Here is a 25,890-nt window from a genome sequence, read left to right on the forward strand (position 1 = left end):
GAGAGAAATGAAATGAAATGATATATTAACGTCTTCAAAAGGCCAAAATGACCTATGAGACCAAAAAGGTTACAACAATTGGTGGATCTGATACAATGTCTGTGTAAGGAAAGCTAAAAACAATTAAACAACTAACTGAAACTGAAACAACTATGAGGAAAAGTACGGTACCAGGAACTCCTAATGGATAACATGTGGGAGGAAAACTCCAGCAACAAAGGTAAGCATCATACACATCACTATCCAAAGATGTCTCTCATCGGTCGATGGCGGATATCCTCAATGTCCTCCATGGTGAGTACTCTGACTGGACGTCTCCCATGCCGTGCTAGTATGGTCCTGATCCTCTGTTGTAGTCTCCGCCGGTGTCGAGATGGACCTCTCATCTTGGGGCGCCTGGACCGCCCCAGCTCTATAGCCCGATCAATCAGTGTACCTCTGGTGCGGCTGTACTCTGGGGCTAGCTGCAATGCCTGCTGACCTGACTGCTCAATCTCTGGTCGAAAGAAGTCTGTAATCTGCCTCTGTAGGTTTCTCTCCCTCTCTGATCCCCTCCCTCTCAGAAGACCCTCTCTATGTCTACGCAGCTCTAGCAAGTACAATCCGAGGCATCTCTGATCCTGGTATCTCATGACTCTAGAAAGTGGTCCAAAGCCCTCTCTGAACAGGCAGTGAAAACGGCCTCGTATCTCATAATATACCGGACAGTGACATATGTAATGTAACTCTGTCTCTGGCTCCATCTGGCACAGCTGACAAATCCTGGCCTCAGCTGGTACTCCTCTGAATCTGCCAGTCTCAATCTCTAGCTGGTGTGAGGATGTGCGCATCTGACCAATAGCACACCGTACCCCATGAGAAAGATGAGTATCCATGTAGCTGGGTCTAATCACAAACCCATCCTCCGTGAGCTGGAGAGAGAGAGAGAGAGAGAGAGAGAGAGAGAGAGAGAGAGAGAGAGAGAGAGAGAAATGAAATGAAATGTTATATTAACGTCTTCAAAAGGCCAAAGTGACCTATGAGACCAAAGTTACAACCATGTGACATCTGATACACTGTCTGGAAAAGAAAAGAAAGAACTGAAGGTAAGTATCTAGCCCTACAATACATCAGTAGTAGGGAGCATTCGGAAGCAGCAACTAGGGAGAGTGGGAAGCTAATGCTACTAGTCAAAATGGGGTACATGAGTACATGGATACATGAATACATGAATATGGGGGAGTACAAAAGTGACAGTGAGTACAACAGTATATGGCTGGAGTGGTAATCATCCTAGGAGCTCTAGCATGGATCTCTGCTGGATGGCCTGGATATCTGCCATAGTGAGATGCCTGGTCGGACGAGCCCGATGCCTTGCAATGATGCTCTGAATCCTCCGGTGTAGGCACCGTCTCCGATGTGAGGATCCGCGAACCCTCAGGCATCTAGATCTGCCCAACTGGATAGCTCTCTCAACTAGAGTCCCACGGGGTACCCACTGCTGGGCTGTCGGCTGTGTGTCCTCCCGGGTAGTCCCTCTAAAGAAGTCAGTAATCTGTCTCTGTGTGGACTCCCTGCCAGTCGGGCGTCTGCTCTTGATAATGGACTCTCTGAGCCTGCGGATCTCGAGGAGATAAAAACCCAAGCATTGCTGATCACAATAGTCCATGACTCTAGCCAGTGGTCCAAATCCCTCTTTGAAAAGGCAATGGTAGTGCCCTCGAATCTCATAATATGCTGTGCAGCGAGACAGATGTAGTGCTCCTCCGTCTTTGGCTCTATCCAACAAAGCTGACAAATCTTGTCCCCTGTAGGTATGCCTCTAAATCTGCCTGTCTCTATCTCTAACTGATGTGAAGAGGTGCGGATCTGCCCAATGGTGCACCTCAATCCATGAGACAGATGGGTATCCATGTAGCTTGGTCTAAGTATAAATCCATCCTCAGTGGTGCGGAGAAGATGGTCTCTATATAAAGCCATCTTCGTCCCCAACTCCCTTGAGGGCTCTAGCCATGTCCTCCTAGTGTCCAACTGAATGAGGTCCTGTTTGATGACTCTACTAATCTCAGAATGTGTCAAGGTGAGAGAGGGTGCCTCCAGAGAGTACTGGAAGGGTGGAAGTCTGTCTGAACTGAGCCGGTGGAGCTCAAACCAGGATGCTATCTGCACATAGCAACATGAAGTGTCTCCCTCCATGGCTAGCTGATGAGAGGACTCTAAAGCAAGTCGTGCATACCGGTGTTGGGGTAGCTCCCAGGTGCTATGAATGAAGGACACTGATTTGGCAAGAGCCTCGACTACGATCGGTGGTGCTCCCATCTCGGCTCTGATAATCTCATGGGGTACCGATGCCTTAGCCCGAATCATCCTGAAGATGAAAAGGCCAAAGTGACCTATGAGACCAAAGTTACAACCATGTGACATATGATACACTGTCTGGAAAAGAAAAGAAAGAACTGAAGGTAAGTATCTAGCCCTACAATACATCAGTAGGAACATCCGAAAGCAGCAACTTTGAGATATTAAGCGTCTACTAAAGACCCAATGGGCCTATGAGACCAAAGTGGTACAATAATGTCCATGGCATATCTCATCATGGAATGGAAAGTAAAACAGAATGAAAACATAAATATAGCTATCTCACTGGGGTGATACAAAATTGTCCATGGAAACTTGTCATGGAATACTAAGAACATAAAAACATGGGAGTAACATCAGCTCCGATGACGAGCATGGCCGAGAGGTCTCCCTCAGCTATGTCACGTGGAAAGGTAGCTCGATGGCGGTGGAGCATGTCCTGGATCTGGAGCTGATGAGGTGATCGTGGCCGACGGGGGGGTCGAGGGTGTTGGGCACGCTGGAGTGCAGAGGCTCGGTCCGAGGTAACTCCTCTCGGGTGGGGTAGGTCCAGAGTAGCTCCTTGAGGGTCCACAAGATCCACTATGTCGGTTTCCCCGGTTGGTATCCTCTTGAGACAGCTGGAAAAAAGGGGAGTCCAAACTGTACTGAAGGGGAGGTAGGCGGTCCATGCAGAGCCCATATACTGAGAACCAAGTGGAAACTAGTGCATACCATACTCCAGAGTGCCCCTCAAGTGCTAGTTGTCTGGAGGACTCTAGGGCAAGCCTCGGGTACCTGTGGGGATCCATGTGATTGATGCAATGAAGGTATGTGACGGTCTAGAAGAGTGCCTCCACTACCATCGGGGCTGCAACAAACTCTGCCTGGATAATCTGGTGTGGGACTGATGGTTTCATGCGGATCATACGGGAGAACATCATGACCTTGGGCCTCTCAACTCGCTGCCAATCCTCATCGGATAAATCTGGCCCCCAGAAAGCTGCTCCATACATAAGGTTGGTGTGACGAGGGAATCAAAGCTCAAGGCTCAAGCTATGTAGCATGGAGAGTCAACGTTGATGTGAGGGTTGGGGGGTGGGCATTATATAGGTATGGCATAGGCTGGTAGTTGTCACGATACGAAAATATGATATTGTACGGGAATTTTTGGTATGATATGAAATTTTGGGATATTGTACAAGTTTTTTTTTAGCACTTACAAACTATGGAGCTTCAAGCTAATGTGAGGGAAGGGTGGGGGGGGGAGGAGTCCACATTGCTGGAGGAACCACATGGAGATGTGTCTCTCCCAGTTTGATCTCCTAATTGTCTCCAAAAAAGAGCCTGCATGGGTAATGTGATACCAAAGGTCTCCGAATGTAGTGTTTTTGACTAAGAGACCGTCCTTGCACAGATACGAGCGGTGATAGGTTTAGGGACTCCTCTGTAGATCAAAATGGCCCTGTCCTTATCTTCTCCCTCGTACATAACTTGAGGATCTGACTGTCTAGCCTACCTATACCACTAGGGATCTCCAAGTGATGTAGCAAGATTCTCTCCTCATCCTACTGATCAGTTTACCTTGCCGGATTTTTTAGGTCTCACAACAACCCCATATGGAATACTGAGTGGACATGAAAGTTGTGGAGTATTGCGGGCATTTGAATTCTTCGTTGAGTAGGATTTCTATCTTTTTTGAGCATTTGGAATTTTTTTTCTCAAGGTGGGGGGGGGGGATCGTACGAACCGTACCGTACGAGAAACAACCATGCATAGGCTATAGCCAAAGACTTGGCCCAAGACAAGGGAAAGAAAACGGTCATAAAATGGGCAGCAAAACGGTCAGAAAACGGCACAAGAAACGGGCGAAAAAAATGGCGCAATCGGTCAATGGCATTATTGTACCGTACAGTACCATACCATACGAACCGGTTCGTACTGGTACGAGAAGCAACTATGGCCTAGACCAGAGTTGTGATACTTCTGCAATGGACATGGTGGATCACATATAGTCTTGCCAAGGGCCTATACGGGCAGGCTCTTGTGGTGTGGGATGCTAGGGCTGATTTGGCATCAATAATTGGAAGTGACTTTTAGCCTCTGGCTTGGGGGTGGTCTCCAGACACGGATTGTGGTTGGTGCTTGCACCCTTCTATGTTGTTTGTACTAATCTTGTGTTGAGCCTGTGATTTAGGTCATTTCGTGAGAGGATCTTACAACCAGGGTGGCGAGATTTGCGTTCTAGCTTCTTTGACCATGCACGAGTTGTCCTTACTTTAAATGATCCCTAGTAGTATGGTCTGCCAACAGACCCGCACGATCCCTGACAGCCTCCTTAAGGACACCAATATCCAGAGGCATATTGAGAAGAGCTGAAGTTGATCGCCTTTGAGCTACGCATGGCTGCCAAGAGACTGGACCCAATCCTCTCTGCTGTCAGTCTCTTCCTTCAGGAATCTCTTGAGCTAGATTGCTAACTTTTAGTGATTAGGAACATAGCCTCCACAGGAGCCATGTGATGTTTTCTAGAGTTCAATGCCCAAGAAATATTTGAGATCATCTAGATCTTATTTCATACTTCCATCTCCTCTTCACCTTCGCTTTCTCAACCTCATTGTTTTGCTAGTGATGATGAGATCATTTACATACATTATAAAATTGAAATGCCATAATTACGAGTGAGTTTAACAATGAGTGGTCTGCCCCATTAGTTTGAAATCCAGTGCATGTCAGATGAGTTAACCTCTCAAACCAAGCTCTAGGAGCTTGCTCCAATCCATAGAAAACTTTGTTTAACTTACAAACTAGAATGACATAATCATCAGCGAGTTTCACAAACAAGAGTGATCTGCACCACTACTCTGAATCCAATGCATGTCAGATGACGCCTCTCAAACCAAGCTCCAGGAGCTTGCTTTAATCTATAGAGAACTTACAAACTAGATGCTTATGTTTGAAATCTGCATATCCTTGTGGTTATAGCATATACATTTCTTCTTGCAGGTACACATTGAGAAATACATTTTTGACATCTAGTTGATGCATACACCATCCCTGTATTGGAAGGACACTTCTGATGGTTTTCATCTTTGCCGCTGGGGCCAAGGTCCCCTCATAATCAATTTCATGTGATTAAGTATGTCCCTTTGCAACTAGTTAGCCTGGCTTTGAATCTGCCGATGCTGCCATCAGAGTTATGTTTTATCTTGTAGATTCAGTTACACCCTATTGCTGTCTTGCCTTGAGGTAATGATACCAGATCCCATGAACCCATTTTTTGTAGTGCATTTATTTCCTCTGGCATTTCCACTCCACTTCTCTGATTTTGCGTAGTGCATCTGTTTCTTCCTTCATTTCTACTTCCACTCCTTACAACCTTTGGATTCAGTTAGTTTGATGGATCAACAGTGTGATACCTGTGCCGTGAATGCGTAATGATGCTTCATGGAATGATTGTATGTCATCCTTTGAATGTGATGCACAAGTCTCCTGCTTCTTGGTCTTGATTGATGAACATCCTCAGTTGCCAACTCAAATCCTTTTCCATCACTACCTCCAGCAAATCAACGATCCTGAAAATCCTTGGATCAGCTCTCAGATGGAAACTGTAAGTACCACGCTTGAGGGCCATGGAGACTTGGAGGGTGGAGTGCAGACACCTTGCTGCAGTTTTATATGGGCTTCAGCAGGAGCAGAGTCACGGTAGATTCCTTTGCCTCAGCAGGACTGCAATGCAGGTGGGATGGTATGTGCTGGCTCCGTGTCCGTGATGGGAAGGTGGCGCTTGACTACTCCAGTGTCAGAGATACTAAAGGACACTTCTCATGGCCGAATTGGATTTGCAGGTGTGGGATCGGGGTTGGCAACAAGTTTGGCATGTCACCTGGCTGGTTGTCCCCCAATCACCAGTACCTTTACAGCAGCACAACAGGCATGATGATGGATCCTGTATCTGTTTACCTGAGTGCTTACTTCATCTCCTGGGGAGTGCTTGCTTGGGTGATAGACACAGCCCTAGCACTTCGCTACAAGGATGGCAGGGGCTTGACACCTGGCATGGAGTTTTGGAGTATCTTAGCCTTTTGAAATGGGACAGCTATTCCCTAGGCCTTAACTGTGCCCTTGAATTCCTGCTGGGAGCTGAAGGATTTATATCGTGGCCGGTTTGGCAGTGGGCCTGGTACTGCAAGAACATCGAGGTGAGGGCCATCCCTCCTGCAGAGGCCATCAGTGCCATCTTGATAGACTTTATTCATACTCTCTGTGGTTGGGAGCACCTTTCAAAGCAGATCCAAGGCCTTGCTGGAACAGAGTGCAGCATTCGTGCACATATGGAGCCCTGAGCCTTTCTTGTCTGCAGGTGTGGATGGGATCACAAGGTGCTATAGTAATGGCATCTGTAAAACTGTGTGCGCCCGTGCGCTCCCTGGCATGCTTGTGCATGCAGGTGTGCCCACTTGAGCTTGTGTGACATGCACATACTTGCGTTATATGTAGCAACAAAAACATCGTAAATCACTGTAGCTAGGTAACTACTGATTGTCTTAACCATCGAGATAACTCCTAACTCTTTAGATTCATTTGGTTCAATGGTAAGCAATTCCATGTTTTAGTGTTGTTTGCTGCTTGTCTGTGGGCAAAAACCGCCATGTTTTTTCAAGAAGTGCATGGAAGTGGATAGATTTCTTCTTTTGAGGGCAATGATGGCTTTGAGTTCTGATGCCAAAGCAGTTGGGCAAACTGGAATTTTTTTGATTAAGGCTGTTAGTACAATTGGTAGATTGTTTCATTTTGCAGAGGTTGAATACAAATCCTATTCTTTATAATGCTATAGTCAAGGTAGAGCAATCAGATGCCTTGACCACCGAGGAAGCAAAGCGAGCTGCGCATACACATAGAGTGGAGTTTGAGCGGGGTGGCGTCCATCTTCCGGATGGTCAGTGTGCCAGCTGTAAAATGATAGGATTAATGCTTTTATCTCTGCTATAGGCTATGTGCAATATTAATGGCAGTTGGCAAAAAAGCTACTGTAATTCAGAGAGTTGTTGCTTGCGTACATGCAGAAAAGCTAGAGCGGGTTCAACAACTCAATCTCCACATCACTCATCTTGGACGGGAGTAAGCCACTTGACACTCTCTCTCTCTGTGTCTGTCTCTTTGTTTGTCAATCACCTCTGTATGTATATGCGCACACACCTGTGGGCATTGGCTATGCTGTTAATTTTATTAATCTTAGCCAAGATTGAGATTACAATCCTTAATGAATGTGGTGATTTAATGCCAGATTTGTAGGAAACATTTTGAGAGATCCTGGTCATGTTGATATCTTTCCTGCATCAAAAGTTCCCAAATGCATACAACAAATGATCAAGCCGATATTCCGGTCTAAAGATGGCTTGATCAAAGTTCCGTCAAAGGGAGACACAAATATGAAAGGTATTGAGTCTGGAGCGCGAGTCATTACCGAGGTTGAAAACCTCTCCTCTATTCTGAAATGGGCCAAAGACAGAGAGGTATATGCAAAAGCCTTTGCTATGTGATACTGATTATTATAGACTTTAGGGTATTGAGACATAGTGCAGTATTTCATTATAGGACATATTTTCCAAAAGAACTGCTTGTACAACGAAAGTAGGGCTAAGGCCTGTTGTAGGGTGCTTAGTCTGCCCTTTGACTATCTTCTAGCCTGCCCTACAGGTGTTCATTTTTGTTGTACATAAGTTTGCTGACTTTAAGAGAAATATCATGTAGCTAACTTGGTTTTACTTCAATTGCATAATAGAAAATATTCAATAGAAAAAGTCACAAATCATTGCTGGAACTTACTGTATTTCATCACATCTGCTGAGGTTACATCATGCTACAAGTATGTGCTGACCAAATTGGTTGGCCCACCTTGCAATTGTGCTGGTCCCGCAAGTTCACAACTAGATCATTGATGAGGCGAATGCTTTGTGGCACTAGTGGCGGCTGGCCCCTTTTGACACCCATCTCAAGCCTGCTTGGCGGTCACTATATAGCTGATATAGTCCACTCTGACGCACTTCCGTGCACCACATCAGATCAGAATTCAGGTTAAGTCCATAATACATGTAGATCATTTTGGAGGCATGCTCCCCAAAAGGTGGATAACAGTTTAAAAACACATGCAAGTACGGCGTAAACCTCAATAAAGGATGTGCCAGAAATTTTAACTGTAATTTTTGAGGTGGTAGTGCTTATGAATGATCAAAATCATGCTGGGAAAGTTTGAAAAGTAGCAGTAATTTTGAACTTTTTTTTGAAAGTTTTCCAGTAAAATTTACCTTGTTGAGCTCGACAAGGCTGGAATTTAAAGCCTTTATGGGTTTTGAATAATGTATTATAAATGATTGGGGTTTCCTAATCTCTGGATTACAATAGGTAAGGAAACAAGCATACATGGAGGGTTACAGCGTTCCAAAAGGCAATCTGGGTGTAATCAATGATCTCATAGCTTCCCGCCATGAGTTTGCTCAGGTACACCTCTAGATCATTGGATATGTCACCTTCTGATTCAGAATAATGCATAGAAACTCCTGAATACAAAGCTTTATTTGTAACTCAGCTTGTATGCATTTGTCCTTCAAATAGCTACTGTAAATCTAATAGAAAATCCAGGTACACACGTGGTCTTGTTATTCTAGCATGCATAAACTTATTTCTTAGAGTGGGTGAACCAAATTTTTTTGAGGGTAGAGCTACATTTTAAGTCAAATATCATGGGATATAGCTTGGTGTTATCATGGCTGGTCTACTGTCCACGGACAGGGAATTTGGCATCCAAAACAAAATACCCACTTAAATGGGATGCTAAACCATAACCAAGAGGAACTCATGCAAAAATATACGGACTGGAACATTCATAGCACCCCTCCCTCATAGCCCCTTCAAAAATTGGAATTTCCTTGAGGTCAAGTGCTCAAATCACTTGCTCGATAAAGCTCTTACTTGAAGTAGTGGTGATGCTTAAGTCCTGAGTGTCTTTGATGTGCTTGAGAGCCTGCATCTTTTTACAAGCGGTTCTCCCAAGGCTTGTTAGAAAAACTTTGATAAAAAAATAGGCAGATGAGATTTCAATGTATTGTCTTATAACTTGTTCACTAGTGGTGAAGAGTAGTATTTCATGGTGTGCCAATTGTCTTGCATTCAACAATTCCAAATGACAACAATACCTCTCAAACACATGGGAAACATTAAAATGCCATCAAACTGTCACGTGACCTCCATGAACATCAGTGTATGAGCTGATAATCTCTAATCTCAAACCCGTGTTTTTGTGAAGTCCAAAGAGGGTTTGAGATAGTGGGCATCCTTGTTTCACTCTGATGGTGCTAGAGATTTCACTCCGATGGTGCTAGAGACCTCCTCAGATAGTCCAACCAGCCATCTCACCTTGCCAATAACTGACTCATATAAGGCAATGATAGCCCAGGTCATGTCAGATGGGACCCTGAGATGCTGTAAGCGCTGTAGGAGACGGGCCAAGGCACTGTATCAAAAGCTTTGCCGAAGATGGCGAATACTGTGAGCTGCACTGCTGAAGTGACGTGAACCTGCGCTGCTGCCCCCGCCTGGCCTCTGTTGCCTCCGCCTGCGTCTTTGCTGTTCCCGCCTGCCTCTGCTGCCTTCGCCTGCCCAACTGCCGCCTTCGCAACCCCCCTTCGCCTGCCCAAGTTCTGCCCTTCGCTAGCCTTTCAGTCCCCGCCCGCCCTTCAGCTGCCCCCGCTAGCCCCTCTGCTGCCCCCCGCCTGCCTTCGCCTGCCCCTTTTGCTGCCCCCACCAGCCCCCCTTTTGCTGCCCCGCCTGCCCTTCAGCTGCCCCCGTCAGCCCCTCTGCTGCCCCCCGCCTGCCTTCGCCTGCCCCCTTTTGCTGCCCCGGCCAGCCCCCCTTTGCTGCCCGCCCCCTGCCTTCTTCAGTCCCCGCCTGCCCCTCAGCTGCTCCCCGCCTGCCCCTTTGCCCTTGCTTCCCCAGCTGCTCCCCGCCTTTGCCCCCCTTCCTCTGCTCCCATTTTCCCAGCAGCTATTTTAACTGGATTCAAGTCGGCCGCCTACTTTTCTTGATTGGTCTTATGGCTTTTTCTGCTGCAGCGAATCTCTCATCACCCCCATTGGCCGGGAGAATCATCAATTTTTCAGAAGACGAGCTCACCTCTCTTCAGCACGACATTGACCTTGAGGGTCCAGTCTACCCTTGTTGCGAGAGTTTATGGTTCCCACCCCTCTCGTTCACAGCCCGTGAATGGCTTCTAGCAGCTCTCCCTTCGGAGCTGATTGTGCACTTTCAGGATACTCGTTTACTTGGTCGAGGCTTCTTCCAGGTGGACTTTCATTCTTCAGAAGTTACTTCTCAGGCTTTGGCTAGCAGCCCCTTTCCTCTTGGTCCTAGGAAGATTTTCTTCTTTCAGTACCAGGTGGGCTTTGATCCAGTGGTGGAGGATCAGCGCCTTACCCTGGTCTCACTATGGCTCTCTGCTCTTCCTCGGTCCTATTGGAAGCTTTTAGCTTCCATAGGGGCATCCTTTGGCCAGGTTCTAGAGGTACCAATCCTCCCGAGCTCTCCCGCCTCAGCTTCCGCGGCCGTTACCGCCACTCTTGATGGTGTACCCCGGGTCCTTGTGCTTGTTCCTGATCCATCGATTACTGATGATCATGTTATGCTTCAGAGACTTGACGGATGTCATTTCCGCCAGAGGATGGAGATTGCAGGCAGACTTGACCAGTGTTGGATTTGTCGTCGAGACAGGGTCACATTGCTAGAGATTGTCCCAAATCGAGGGGCCATGCTAGGAGGCGGCGTGGTCCTGCCCATCAGAGGCCTTCTGCAGATGCCGAGACTCCAGCTGCTCCTTTGCCACAGCAGACCACACAGCGTTGGGTTGTGGTTAGGGATGGCAGGCACCCTCGGACCCCCGTACCTGCCCCTTCACCCACACCCCTTGTGGAGCACCCTAACCCCTATGTAGCTCTTGCCTCACAGGATGTTGATCCTTTTTTGGAGGATGAGGCCTTGCAGGCACATGATTTGGATCCCTCATAGGAGGATGCTGCATTACAGTTACAGGATGATTGCACCCTTGAGGATGATGTTGCACATTCGCATTGTCATGGTACCTCTCCAGTTCTGAGGACTAGCCCTGGCTTTTCCCTGGAGTGGGAGAGAGAGGTAAGGTTCACATCCTCAGATTTTCCCTCCCTTACCTATGCGAGACGTACTTCCGCCTCTAAAGGGGGTTCTTTGTCGACCAGGAGATCTGGTCGTTCCTACTCTGAGTCTTTATGAGGATTGTCTCTTGGAACATTCAGGGTCTTGGGGGTTTTTTTCCGCGTGGACGGAAACAAATTGTAAAAACCCAGCTTCATTGTGCAATCACAGGTGGACCTATGGATATATTGCTCTTGCAAGAGCATAAACTGGATGCTAGTCAGTGTGGGAGATCAGGCAAGCTTCTCTCGGGACACATCTTTTGGTCACCGGCTGTTGGTACCAGGGGTGGTGTTTGTATCTCTATTTCAGCTTTGATCTTGCCTTGCATCATTGGACATGGTGTCATTTTGCCTGTGAGAGCGCAGTGGATCCTTCTTAAGCAGGGTACTACACGCATTGGTATTCTCAACCTCTATGCTCCTAACCATAGAGGTGAGAGGATTGCCTTTTGGAAATATCTCACTGCATTGATGCCTCTTGCCGACCATTGGATTATGGGTGGGGATTTGAACATAGTTGAGATGCCAACGGATAAAAGAGGTGGACATGAGGGCTTGGTGCATCCTCTTGAAAGAGCGTCTTGGGAGAGGTTTATACGCTCCATTCATGGTAGAGAGTGTTGGCATGAGGATGACATTTTGAGGAGTCCATCTACTCTTCTTTTATCATAGTATAACAAGAGAAGAGATGTAGGATGTATCTATGCACGGTTAGACACATTTTATGTGGATGATTGGGTGCTTGACAGAGGTGAACATACTTTGATTGCTACAAGCACCTCCAAATCGGATCATTGCCTTGCCCAGTGGTTTTATGTATTAGAGATCCGAATGGCCATGGATCAGCACCCCATGTACGCATCCCTGATCATTTGTTTTCAGATGCAGAACTATCGCGTCGTATGCTTGATATTTGGAGATCTCATGACTTCTTACAGGCCTCTCAAAGATGGAGAACTATCGCGTCGTATGCTCTAGATGCCGCTTGTTCTATGCAGGAGTTCAGTCATGCTCTTCATGCCTTACCTCATGGTAAGTATCCAGGGGAGGATGGCCTCTCCCCTGTTTTTTTCATTACTTTTTGGGATGAGATTGGGACTAAGCTTTGTAGGAGATGTGGGACACAGGTTCTATGCCTTCTTCTCTCACTGAGGGGCTTATTTATCTTATTCCTAAGAGCGGGGATAAGACATTGATTGGCCAGTGGAGACCTATCACCTTACTTGTTGGGACTGCCTATAAGATTCTTGCTAAGGCAGTGAGCATCAGGTTGCAGCCAATTTTGCAGGATGTTATTGATGATACCCAGAATGGATTCTTACACGGCAGGAGCATCTTTGATAACATTTTCTCGTTATGAGTATCTGGTAGAAGCTCCTCCATTGGAGCTCCAGGAGATTAGATTTAGCCTCCACAGCTTTGGTGGCTAATCAGGTTTTGCTTGCCTCAGCTTGGTTTATTGCCTTTTGTTGGTGATTCTCTCGTACATGCATTGGCCAATTGCGGAGATTGACTTGCAATTTTCTCTGGTCGGGCTTGGATGGCACCTTAGACACTCGTGCCAGGGTAGCTTGGCTCAGAGTTATTCAGCCCAAAAGAGAGGGGGGCTTGAATATTGTCGATCCGGATGTTCAGTGCAGGGCGTTGCTTTACAAACTTGTGGTCAGAGGTTTCTTACCAGGCACTGAGCCTTGGAAGGATTTTTTCTTGTCTCAGATTTCCAGATGTACACCCAGGGTCGGGAGAGACTGGATGCCCAACACACGTTTTTTGTTCATAGAGGTTGATATTAGGGCACCATCTTCCCCTCTTATTGCAGCTATTGTCAGAGCATGGAGAAGCATGAGATATTTTTTGCGACAAAGGCTTTCTAGGTGTTTGGACGAGGCTGACCGACAACCTATTATGTGGAACGAGTTCATTAGGGATGAGGCTGGTCGGCCACTTGGTGCATCTCGTTATATGCAATGGTTAGAATGGGAGAGATGCGCATACACAGTTCTTGCTTGGAAGACCTTTAAGAGTCTTTCGGAGGAGCGGAGAGTTGCATCCACTGACCATTTTAGGGGCTCTCGCATTCGTATTGATCATATTGATGTAGCTATTCCGCATGAGTGGCTTTCTGGGACCTTTCACGGAGACTATCATCCGAGGTGGCTGGGAGTTTTTTCGAGGATAGGCATACCTTTGCAGGTCATTGCTCTGCGAGGCCAGGAGGATACAGATTTTCTCATTTATTATATCATGCGTGGTGGGAGATTGAGGAGATGTAGTATGGAGGAGATAATACCAAATACTAGGCTTAGTCGAGTGAGGATTGTTGGTCGCTCGGGGAAGCACTAGTTCATTGACCCTTCTCGTCAGAGACTGACTCATGGCTCTTGGTGTTTGTGGCTATATGGTGGGAGTCCTATCAGATATCTTCAGTGGGATCGAGGAGAGTGGGAGTGGATTGATGCCTTCGATCCTTTGAAAAGCCTTCCTTTTTTTAGTTTCACTGTTCGAAATGCCAGGCTTCTCCTCACTCGACAGATGCATAGGATCCCTACTCTCAGGCCTCATTGGGAGAGCTACGATATTTCTCCAGTGATACAGCGCAGATATTGGCATAGACTTTGGCACTCATACAGAAGGAGCCAGATCTCTCATTTCTTTTGGTTATTCTTACATGGTGGTAAAACCACCAATTAGTGGAGATCAGTTTTCGGTGTAGCACCTTCCTGTCCTAGATGTGCACCAGATTCTAAGTCCATATAACATTGTCTATGGGTATGCAGCATTGCACAACAGATTTAGGGTCTTGTAGCCCAACTTATGGGCAAATTGAGTGGCCGAGCCATGCATGTGACTTGGGGGGTAGTTGCTTGGCTCTCCCAGTCCGGTCCGCAACTTTTTTATGAGGGCAGTGGTACAAATTCTGTTTTTTTCATTCGTAGAGGTATTGCCCAGCATGGTTTATTGCAGGATGTTCCTCACTCTGATTATACATCCCCTAGACAGAGGATTGACACCAGTTGGGAGATTATTGCCAGTATTATAGCATGGCAGATTTGGAGAGCTAGATGCACAGAGGCTATTGAGGGTGTCCAGATTTTTGGGTCTCAGTGCATTAGTACTCTATGGGGTGATATCATCCACACTCTTATGGCTACTTGGGCTCGCATTCAGGGGCCCTCTCGTTCTGCGCACGCAGTGTATCAAAAGCTTTGAGGAAGTCCACAAAGGAGCAGTATAGTCGGTAGCCATGTGCCTTGGCTTGCTCGATGATAGTCCGAAGCGTGAATATGTGATCGAGTGTGGAGGTCCTCGTGAATCTTGCCTACCCTGGTGCCCTCTATCCCTCTCTTTGCCAGTGTGCTTAGCTCAGACTCAAGTATAGATCCATAGAGACCGAGCATGATGGTTCTGTAGTTATTAGGATCCACGAGGTTTCCCGACTTATGGATAGGCGCAATAATGTGATGACCAGGTGGGGGAAAGCCCTCTGAGAGGGCCCTATTGAACATATGGCCCAGTGCTAGGGTGTCACCTGCATAAGAAAGGTGCTCTGCCTGTGTATAGGTTTCACCACCTTGTCTCTTGTGGATGTGGCGGGACCTGTGTGAGGTGAATGTGGGAGGGGGTTTTGGTGGGTTATATGGTATAATGCATGTGGATGTGAGTGCTAGATGTGTGGGTCTGTGATGGGGGTGGGTAAGTGTCATTTGTGGATCCTATGCCAAGCCTCATCAGAATTCCTGCTTAGGAAGAGTTGGTATAAGTCCTCCTGCTGTTTACGACAGTGTGCTTGTTTCTTACGATAAGTAAGGTACCGGTTAATCTGTTCAGCTTCATGCTTCTGGATTTGGCCAGTAGCTAACTCATGTAGAAGACGTGTACGTGTGATAATGCATTCGTCGAGGCATGGTACCTCTGTGGGCTGTGGCAGTGGAGCAACGGGTGTGTGGAAAACATTCGATGGTAGATTTGTGGGTGATTGCTGTGAGCTATAAGGTGAGGGTGGTGAGGGGTGCAAATGGGTCTACATCCAAGAGACGATGGTAGAGCTAATCTACATAGATAAGATCACAATCATGGGTGCAATGGATCTGGGTGTAGTGTGAGATGGGGGGTGCTTGTGGTGGGGTAGGTGGTGTGCAGATGAGGGTGAAGGTGAGGTAGCTGTGGTCAGCACGAAGTGGTGGGATGGTAAAACTAGTAAGCTGTTACGTAGCATGTAATATGCTTATGGCTTGACCACTAGTAGAGTCTGGGCATTGGAGTATGATCGGCGTGGGCTAGTGGGGTTTAGGGGTGAGATGCCTAGCAGTCGGAGAGCCAGAGCTGCCGTAGAGGGGGATGGCCGGATGGCCGACCAGTGTTTATGGGTAGGCCTACACATGACTAAGGGGGGTGTGTGTGGACACACACCTTATCTTTTTGGTTGGGTGGTGAACGGGGGCCAATCAGTCTACTTCTCTCTGTCTTTCCCCCTGGAGTCTGGGGAGCTACGTAAGCTTGGAGCAGCAAAGCAATGGAGCTGGTGTGACATTGGTATCAGAACCAGATCAGGAACACTTAGATATGCAATGATATATCTTGTAGATCGCAGTCAAATTTTCAGACAATAGTCTGCGGAAGAAGGGACATTAAAATTTAAAAGAATTTTTTTCGGAGTGACAAGGGGCAAGGGGGACAAGGAGGTCATGGAGGGAAAGAGAGCAAAGGGGGTCACTGGACCAAGAAACATAAAAAATCTCAGAGGGAAAGGAACCCCACACACATGCAAAAGAAAGAGCAATATAAGAAAGCAAAAAAGGATAATCTATGCTTTCACTGCTTCGAACCCAAACATAGTAAGGCAGCTTGTCCTAAGTTGGGTGCTGGACAAAATTCCAAAGAGGCTAAGAAGGATGCTAAGCCTTCAAGGCAAGTATACATGGTACAGGTTTTGCCTCTCTAGACCACAGAGTTTAGGGAGGTGACAGTTTGTTACACTGATAGCACCCACGCCTGTAGTGTTACGTAGGCAATGTGGCAGTGGTCGTTTGGGCCACATGATTTGGTCCGAATGCACGATTCGATCAATGACCGTAGAGTCGTCATAATGATCAACAACACTACCATACACAATTTTCTTTACTATGCGTTGGTTACGAAATTGAAATTACATGAAACCCATAGTGATCTTAAGTACATGGTCTCATTGGCAAATGGCTTTGATCAGACCGTTATCTCATTCAAGGGTTATGAGACCAAACTTGACTTTCAAGTGATGCACTTGACTAGAGCTGATGTACTACTAGGGAGGGAGTGGTTATTCCACTTGGGCGCTTGCCTGGGTCATAGTTACCAGCACAACGGCTTTGAGTTTTTTGAGGGTAGAATCATTGCATTGCATGGTGAGCATGATGTTCCGGTGTCAGCATTGATTTCTTTCACGGAGTTGTACCATGCAATCGAGCTCGACTAGATTGATCATGTGTATTCTTGTACTCTTTGTTTTGATGATGTTATTGTTTCTGTAGTTGAGATAGAACACATTAATGACTTTGACGAAGATCCACTATTTGTAAACCGTGTTTTATCTGCTACTTCTTCGCCTTGGGTAACGTCCATTCTTCTGGTAAAGAAGAAAGATGGATCTATGCAGATGTGCATAGCCTTCTATGCTCTTAATTAGATAACGATGAAAAATAAATATCCAATGCCTAGAATTGATGAGTTATTTGATCAACATTACTCAATGGAGTCCGATATTTTACTAAGATAGATCTTATGTCGGGTTATCATCCGGTCCGTATATGGGAGCAAGATGCTCCCAAGAATGTGTTTAGGACTTGCTTTGGGCATTACAAGTTCTTAGTTATGCCGTTTGGCCTAACAACGAACGCACCAGCTATTTATATGACATTGATGGATAGTGTTTTACGTCTATACTTGGGGAAATTTGTAATAGTTTTCCTAGATGACATACATGTTTATAGTAAGTCACAGAAAGAACACTTACAACATTTGTGTCTTTAATAATATAATAGATGCCTCTAACACACCTCTAACGTCTCTAAAAAATAGGAGTCTTTCGAGGCGCGTACGGTACCCGCCTTGTACCAAACGCCTATGATGCCTCTAACAACCATGGACAACAGAAACATGATGTAACAAACGTTATAACATCTTGCTTCATTTGAGGCTAATAATAAGGACTTGCTCACAGATCAGGCACCAAATGTTGATCTGCCTTTTCCTTGCATTTGCGTGATACATATGTACCAAGCATGAAATGATGCATCTACATGCCTTGCATCTGTCCTCAATCTACTTGACCATGGACTAACACTGGATCCATTGCTAGAGGACTCTCCACGTCCACTAGGCACATGTGATTGTTGCTCTATATGTGGGACATTAGCATTACTTTTTACATGTGCATCTTTAGTTGGCTTCACTCGTGCATACCAGCTACTCATCTCATCAAAGACAACATTTGGGCTTACTCGCATCTCACGAGTGGCAAGGTGGTTATAGCATCTATTATCTTTTTGTTCCAAAGTATAACCAATGAAGATGCATTTCTCTACCTTTGGATCCGACTTGACTCTCAAGTCATCACGAACATGCACATATGCAATGCATCTAAAGACTCTTTTGCTTGTAAAATTCAGGCATCATGCAATGGATAACAACAGTGGGGGTCATGATCATTTCAAGGCACAAGCAACTTTTGTAATGTGCTTGTTTTTCCTTTGTGCAACACCATTTTGTTACGGAGTGTGTGCATGTGAATTCTTTGAACTCATTGAGTGAGCAAATACCTCGCTTTTTCCTTCATGAATGAAACCCACACTTTTCTAGTGTGATCATCAGTGAATGTCTGACCAAGACTCCCAACAATCGCAGGTTTAGCGTGCGTACCAAGTCATCATGCTTCATATACTTCATGTATACCATCAACCTTAAACTTCAACAAACCTGCAATAATATTTTGGGCATGCATAGACTTCAACCGCTGGAAATTTACATGACTAATGCGCTTGCCATATGTTAATATTGCGAGCCATACACAAACATGGCTGCCTTCACCTCAGGCAAGTTAGCATCCAAAGTAAACATCTTGTCATTTCTATTATCCTTTGCAACCATGCGGAACTGATTTTTGATGTCTTCCACAAAGCACGCTTGAGGATTGACTTGCAGACCCTTCTCAAACATTTGTCGAATAGAAATTAGGTTTTTTTAAATATTAAGAACATGAAGTACATCTGCGACGAGAGACTCTATTTTGCCATCTTGTATATATAAGTGCACTTTACTAACATGCGCAATGGGGTGTGCAATATCATCACCTGTTTCCATATACCTTTGTTTTTTTTTTCATTTTTTGCATATCTCTAAACCACTCACCATGACTGGTGATGTGGTTAAAGGCACCAGACTCCGCATACCACATATCTCCTTATCTTGACACATTTGTTGTCATATAATCGAGCATGTACTGAATTACAAACAATAGCTCACTTCTATCATCAGCTTGTTTACTTGGTGATGCATGGTTGCCTCGCTATAACTTTCCACTTTTGATATCATTGTATTTTTTATAGCAGTCCTTTGCAATGTGCCTTGGCTTTTCATAGTAATAGCACTTCATGCTATTTGTATTTTGATTTCTTTGCTAACCACCTCGGCCTCTTTGGCTCCTGTTGCCTATAGAGTGGCCTCTTGAACCTGTATGAGACTGAGTTTGTTGTTGTTGTTTCTGGTTTTGATATCCAAATCGACCATCGCGTCTTCTAGATGACGATCTACTTCCACCTCTACCTATATCTAAGTACAAGTTCCGCTCATGTGAATTTCTGGAGGATGAACCTCCCCCAATATTCATCTCCTCACGGATAAGGAGAGCAATCAATTCGCCCATAATCTCACCTGTAACTATTTGGTCCTCCATGCTCTTTTCACATGATAGAACTCATGCCCGGACTCATGGACATGACGATGGACACGTGGAAACAAGGTTTTTAATATTCAGCAACACCTCCTGCATATCGCTGCCGCCTGCTCCATCACGGCCTGCAGCACCCGTCTCAGCTTGCAGAGCCTATATCTGCCTTGTGCGCCATCCTCTTGTGCTGTTTGCTGTCTCTAGACACTTGCGAAACCAGCACCTACCAGCTTCCCTTAACGTCCTCAAAGGAGTGGAATTACTTTGTGAAGTCACTTGGGATTGTCTTTGTCCAGATTGAGTGTAGAAGAATTTTGTGGAAACTTGGGAACATCAGTTTGATTCAAACTTTGGATTTTGGTACCAGCCCGGTGTAAGTCTCTTGTGGGTCATCGTTGTGGTGAGCTCAGCATCAGTTATCTTGTGCCTCGACATCGACCTATGGATAGATTGGATGGAGCCATTATCTTTAGCATGATCGACTTGAAGAGTGGTTACCATCAAGTCAAGATTGTTCCAAGGGACATTCACAAGACTGCATTTAGGACTACTTTTGGCCTTACCAATGGCCCTGCTACCCTTTGGACTCTGAGAGTATTTGGTGATGCCTTTTGGTCTTACCAATGCCCTTGCTACCTTCAACCGAATGATGGAAAGAATATTTCGAGCAAATAGAAAGTTTGTAACTACTTTCTTTGATGACATTATTGTGCATTCAAAGAATGAAGAAGAGCATCAGAAGCAATTGGATATGGTATTTCAGGAATTGTGGAAGCACAAGTTGTATGTGAATGGCAATAAGAGTGAGTTCTTTTTGTCAGAGATTCACTACTTGGGCCATATAGTGTCCCAGGAAGGGGTCAGGATGGACCTAGAAAAGGTCAAGGATTATTGTGGAATGGCTAGAGTTGACTAGTGTGCATGTAGTTCGAAGTTTTCTTAGCTTATGCTCTTATTATAGGAAGTTTATCAAGTGGTTTGTTGTGGTAGCAAGTCCACTACATGATTTGACAAAGAAAGTCATGGGATTTCGGTGGGCCAAAGCTGAAAAAGAATCCTTTGAAGTACTAAAGTTTTATGCTAGCAAAGGATTGGCATTGATTATTCCAGATTTGTCGAAGCCATTCATGGTAGAGTGTGATGCTTCAAGAGATTGCATTGGAGCAGTCTTGAACCAAGAGGGCCATGCCGTGGCCTATGAGAGTCGAAGACTTCAAGGAGCCGAAAAGACCGCACCCACATACGAGAAAGACTTGATGGCTATCATTCATGCCTTGAAGATTTGGAAGCACTGTCATGTGCACAGTGTGTATCTACCGTGTGCTACACGCACGCAAGACTAGTTTCGAGGCTTGGGGAAGCTTGGAACTAGGTAGGCTGATTGACGAGCTGAGTTAGGGATAAACTAACGGGCGGGCGCCCAAGTGTGGACGCCCGATGACCGGCCAAGAGCCTATAAAAGGGTGGCCAAGGTTAGTTATTGGGATATAGAGAATCTCGTGAGTTTGTGAGAGCTCTATGGTCATGGAGCCTGGATCTAGTGCAGACGTGCACCTGCTTTACGCAGCCGAGGCCGGCAGCGGTCTCGAGGCCCGCGAGGGCAGCTTTGTGGCGGTATGGGACGTCGCGAGGAGGAGATTGGTCGGTACGTCATCCTAGTTAGCTCAGCTCGTGGCTCGGAGGGGACAGCCAAGACTGTGGGCTCCCCCACGGCTGTCATGGTTGGGAGGTGAGTCAGGCCTGCATCCCCTTGTTGTTTGTTTGTTCGTTTGTTTGCAGGTTTTGAGTCTCGAACCAAGGACGATCACGAGGAGATCCGTGGGGATTTGACAGTGGTATCAGAGGTTTTGGGGCTATCTTTATAAACCCCTTAAGTGGGTTTCTTGCCACACATCTCTCAAGTTTTCAAGCTCTCAAGCTCTCAAGTTCCCTTGCACTTTCTTTGTGCAAAGATCGAATTTTCTCTCCACGTACCCTCTTCACGATGTCGACCCAAGAATCGGAGTTGGAGCCCGTTGTGGAACGCGAAGGCTTGCCGGCTATACGGAAGGTACTGATGCCGATCTTTTTGACGATTTTGTGTCAAAATCAGATTTCCAAGAGTTCAAAGTAGCTCTCCAAGCTTCTTCGACGGAACGTCAGGCACAAATCGCAGCCCAGATGCAAGCTTTGCAGAACTTCATTGCTCTATTGACCTCTACCCTCTCTACTCTATCGGGTATGGATACCTTGGCTTCAGCTTTAGGCCCCAATATTACTCCGGAACCGTTCGGGGGCGAGCAAAAGCAGCGCACCAAGGAGATCGTGGACACGTGGCTACATAAGTGGCAAGTTCACTTTCAGTTTCATCCATATGATGATGGAAAGAAGATACAGTTAGCAGCAGGTTTTCTGTCCGGCAAAGCTTTGCTTTGGTGGAAGGAACTCAACCCTAAGTCAACGACTTGGACACAATTCAAAGACGTCTTCAAAAAAGAATTCCTCAAGAAAGAGGATGACTATGATGTTGTTGCCCGATTTTGAGCTTTGACCATGACCTCGCAGCACCTCACTTATGAGGTCTACCTCCAGAAGTTTCGTGACTTGCAGATGAAAGCTACAAAGATGGATTCCACTACTCTTTTGGGGTTTTTCGTAGGTGGTTTACTAGACTCGTACCGTTTACAGGTTAAAAATAACAAATGTAAAACATTGGACGAGGCCATTCATTCAGCTCGTATCTATGATGATACAATGGTCTCTTCCAAGTCGAAACCCGTTACCGAGCAGGGGAACAAGCATAAAAGAAAGGCTAACACGACAGAAGGAAAGTCTTTGGACTAACCTTCGAAGAGTTCCAGTTTGACACCAGCGAAGAAGAAAGGACTCCTTAGGGCTTTGAAGCTCAAGAAGGAAGGACGTTGTTTTATTTGCGAAGAAAAAGGACACATGCGTAACGAGTGCCCAAAGCAAAAGGGTACCAAGACAAACGCAGGACCCAAGCCAAAGGAAGCTAACCAGTTGTCTTTGACAGGTACATCAATTACTGTACTTTCTTGCCCTAGTACTTGTTCTGATTGTCTGTTCAATTCTAAAGTATTTGGCTTGCATGATCTTCTCCGAGTTTATGGAGAAGTGAATGGCCATAAAATTCACATTCTTTTAGACCCTAGCAGTTCACATAACTTTGTTAACTACAAACTTGTGCAAAAATTGAGTCTTGATACGACACTCAGCGACCATACCTATGAGGTACGCCTACCTGCGGGAAGGCAAGTTTGGGATCGCAAGGTGGAGATGCTTCCAATCCAGATTCAGGACTACAAAGATACTCTGGAATGCTATGTAATGCATCTGGAAAATGTAGACTTGTTATTAGGGATTGAGTGGTTTAAGACTCTTGAAGTCCAGATAGATTGGTCTAGTCATATTTTTTCTTTTCAACATAGGGACACCCAGTATAGTATTTCAGGTGATTGCATTCATCCCTCTCAGGGACCTCTTGTAAATACAATTGATTTTGGAAATATAATGGATTCTTCTTTGTATACCGCTTTCCATTGTGTATTGATTCCACTTTATTCCTTTCTCATCCTTGCCATGGATGTAAATGAATTGAGTGTGTTTAAAAGCAAAGAATTACAGAAGATACTTGATTCGTTTCAAGACTTATTTCCTAAGGAACTGCCATCGGGTTTACCACCTGAACGGGCAGTAGATCATCGTATTGACTTGATCCCTGGTGCTCATCCTGTCAGTATTCCACCTTACAGGATGAGCCAAGATGAGGAAGATGAGTTGGCTAAACAACTCGAAGATTATTTGAGGATGGGCCAGATCCGTCCAAGTAAATCATCTTGGGGTGCACCTGTGTTGCTTAGGAGAAAGAAGGACAACACCTGGCGAATGTGTATAGATTACAAGAGATTGAACAAGCTGACCATTAAGAACCGTTATCCTCTCTCTAGATCAGATGACTTGATTGACCGGTTAGCAGGAGCGAAATATTTCACGAAGATAGATTTACGGATTGGCTATCACCAGATACGTATTCATGAAAGGCATGTCGAAAAAAAGGTATGGCCATTACGAGTTTCTCGTATTACCTTTTGGGTTAACCAATGCTCCAGCCACTTTCCAGCAAATGATGAACGATCTTTTTCGTGAATATTTGGGAAAATTTGTGGTGGTGTTCCTGGATGATATTTTGATTTATAGTCGTACTCTTGAGGATCATGTCAGACACCTCACGATTGTCTTATCTATTTTAAGACAGAATCGACTATATGCTAAGTTGAGTAAATGTGAGTTCTTTATGACCAACATCATTTACTTGGGACACAAGATCACTAGAGATGGATTGAGCATTGACTATGACCGAGTTGAGAAGGTTGTGGACTGGCCTATACTACGAACAGTGAAACAAATTCGTTCTTTTCTCGGTTTTGTAGTTTTTCTTCGGAAATCTGTACGGGAGTACTCTCAGCTCACACTACCGATGACCGACTTATTGAAAGGTTGTGGACGTAAGTCAAATCAGCCTATCACTTGGAATAACGATTTGGATATGGCCTTCAGACTTTTGAAAGATAAAGTCAAGGAAGCACCTATCTTAGCATTACCTGATCCTAGTCGGCCTTATGTTCTTGAAACTGATGCCAGTGACTATGCTATCGGGGCTGCTTTATTTCAAGATGGTAGACTGGTTGCTTTTGAAAGTAAAAAGCTAGACGACACTCAATCTCGTTCTCGTTGGCCAACCCTTGAGAAGGAGGTTTATGCTGTGATTCATGCTCTCAAGGTTTGGAGACATTATTTATATGGCTCCAAGTTTGTGGTATTGAGGACTGATCATCAGTCAATCAAGAATGTGTGTGATGCGGATGATTTGAGAGGCAGGAAAGCTCGTTGGGCGGAGTTAATGCAAGATTTTGATTTTGAGATCCGTTATCGGAAAGGGTCCATGAATAGTATTGCAGATGCACTTAGTCGGATTAGAGAGGTGAATTCTTTGTTGTTCACCGAGATTTCTACTGACTTATTTCAGTCATTGAGAGGGCTTTGGAGAACTGATAGTTATTTTGGTCCATTGTGGCAGGAGATCTAGGACGGGAGCTCATTGTTTGACCAAGACTCGATGACTGAGCAGTCTACTATTCAGGCTGCAGGAGGCCAGTGGATGATTTGGAATGGTTTACTATTCCGTAATGACAAAATTTGTGTACCACAGATCCCGGACATTAGGTCCAAGATTCTTAAGGAGTGTCACGACGCCCCTTCTGCAGGATACCCTGGGGTACACAGGACGCTATCGTTAGTGAAACACACTTTTTATTGGCCAAAGATGAAAGGGTATGTAGAAGATTATGTTCTCAAGTGTCAAATTTGTCAGGCAAATAATGCTGAACGCTTTAGACAGGCTGGGTTGTTGCAATATTTGCAAATCCTAGGTAATAAATGGAAAAGTATTTCCATGGATTTTATTACCGGATTGCCAAGAACACATCAAGGCCACGATTCTATTTGGGTTGTGGCAGATCGCTTGACAAAAATGGCTAGATTTTTACCAACCCGGAAGACTATTACAGCTACGCAATTAGCACGGCAGTTATCGAGCAATTGTTTAGACTGTACGGGTTACCGCAGGACATAGTCAGTGATGATAGGGACTCGAAGTTTACGAGTGATTTTTGGAAACTTGTTTTTGAGAAGTTGGAAACAACTTTGAATTTGAGTTCCTCAGATCATCCTCAATCTGATGGCCAGACTGAAAGAGTGAATCAGATTTTGGAGGATATGCTTCGAGTATATGTATCCAAAAGACAAAGTTCATGGGAGGATTATCTTCCTATGTTAGAATTTGCATATAATAGTACTAAGCATACGAGTACAGGTTTTAGTCCTTTCATGCTTATGTATGGTTTTCGACCTAGATCACCTGTTACAGTAGGATTCTCAGGACTTCAGCATGATGCAGCACGTAATTTTTTGCAAGATATGCAGGAAATGTTACAAGTTGCAAAGGAATCTATTAGAAGTGCTCAAGACTGAGACAGGTTTTATTCTAATAGACATCGTTCACCCAGAGAGTTCTTTGAAGGAACGATGGTGTATTTGCGGGTTCCGAAAGATTTCGAGACTTTACGGACAGGTCGATCTCCGAAATTATCCCCTGGATACTGTGGACCATTTCGTATTCAACGACGGATTGATTCAGTTGCATATGAATTGGATTTGCCTTCTCATGTGAAAGTTCATCCTGTATTTCATGTCAGTAGACTTAAGGAAGTACTGGGTGGAGCAGATCAGTTAGTTACTCCTCGAGAAATTATAGATGTTGAGGACATGACATTTGTTCCGCACGAACCTGAGAAGATTCTTGGATTTCGTGAAAGAAGATTGCGTAATACGCTTATCACGGAATACAAGATGAAGTGGAAGGATCGT

The 25,890-nt window shown here is 45.3% G+C and overlaps 1 protein-coding gene across 7 annotated transcripts in view; it reads left to right on the forward strand.

Annotated features, from left to right (window-relative positions):
* Positions 1-25,890, forward strand: part of LOC147641195 (Zincin-like metalloproteases family protein) — a 192,261-nt gene that overhangs the window by 115,114 nt on the left and 51,257 nt on the right. For all 7 annotated transcript variants that reach the window (XM_086818928.1, XM_086818937.1, XM_086818948.1 and 4 more), the window contains 4 exons: positions 7,117-7,255; positions 7,383-7,437; positions 7,604-7,832; positions 8,722-8,817. In XM_086818928.1, the coding sequence (XP_086675054.1) occupies positions 7,117-7,255; positions 7,383-7,437; positions 7,604-7,832; positions 8,722-8,817 (519 nt within the window). The remainder of the gene's footprint in view (positions 1-7,116; positions 7,256-7,382; positions 7,438-7,603; positions 7,833-8,721; positions 8,818-25,890) is intronic.

This window comes from Cibotium barometz, chromosome 2 (assembly GCF_041138505.1).
Source record: "Cibotium barometz isolate CiBa-2024 chromosome 2, ASM4113850v1, whole genome shotgun sequence".
NCBI lineage: Eukaryota > Viridiplantae > Streptophyta > Polypodiopsida > Cyatheales > Cibotiaceae > Cibotium > Cibotium barometz.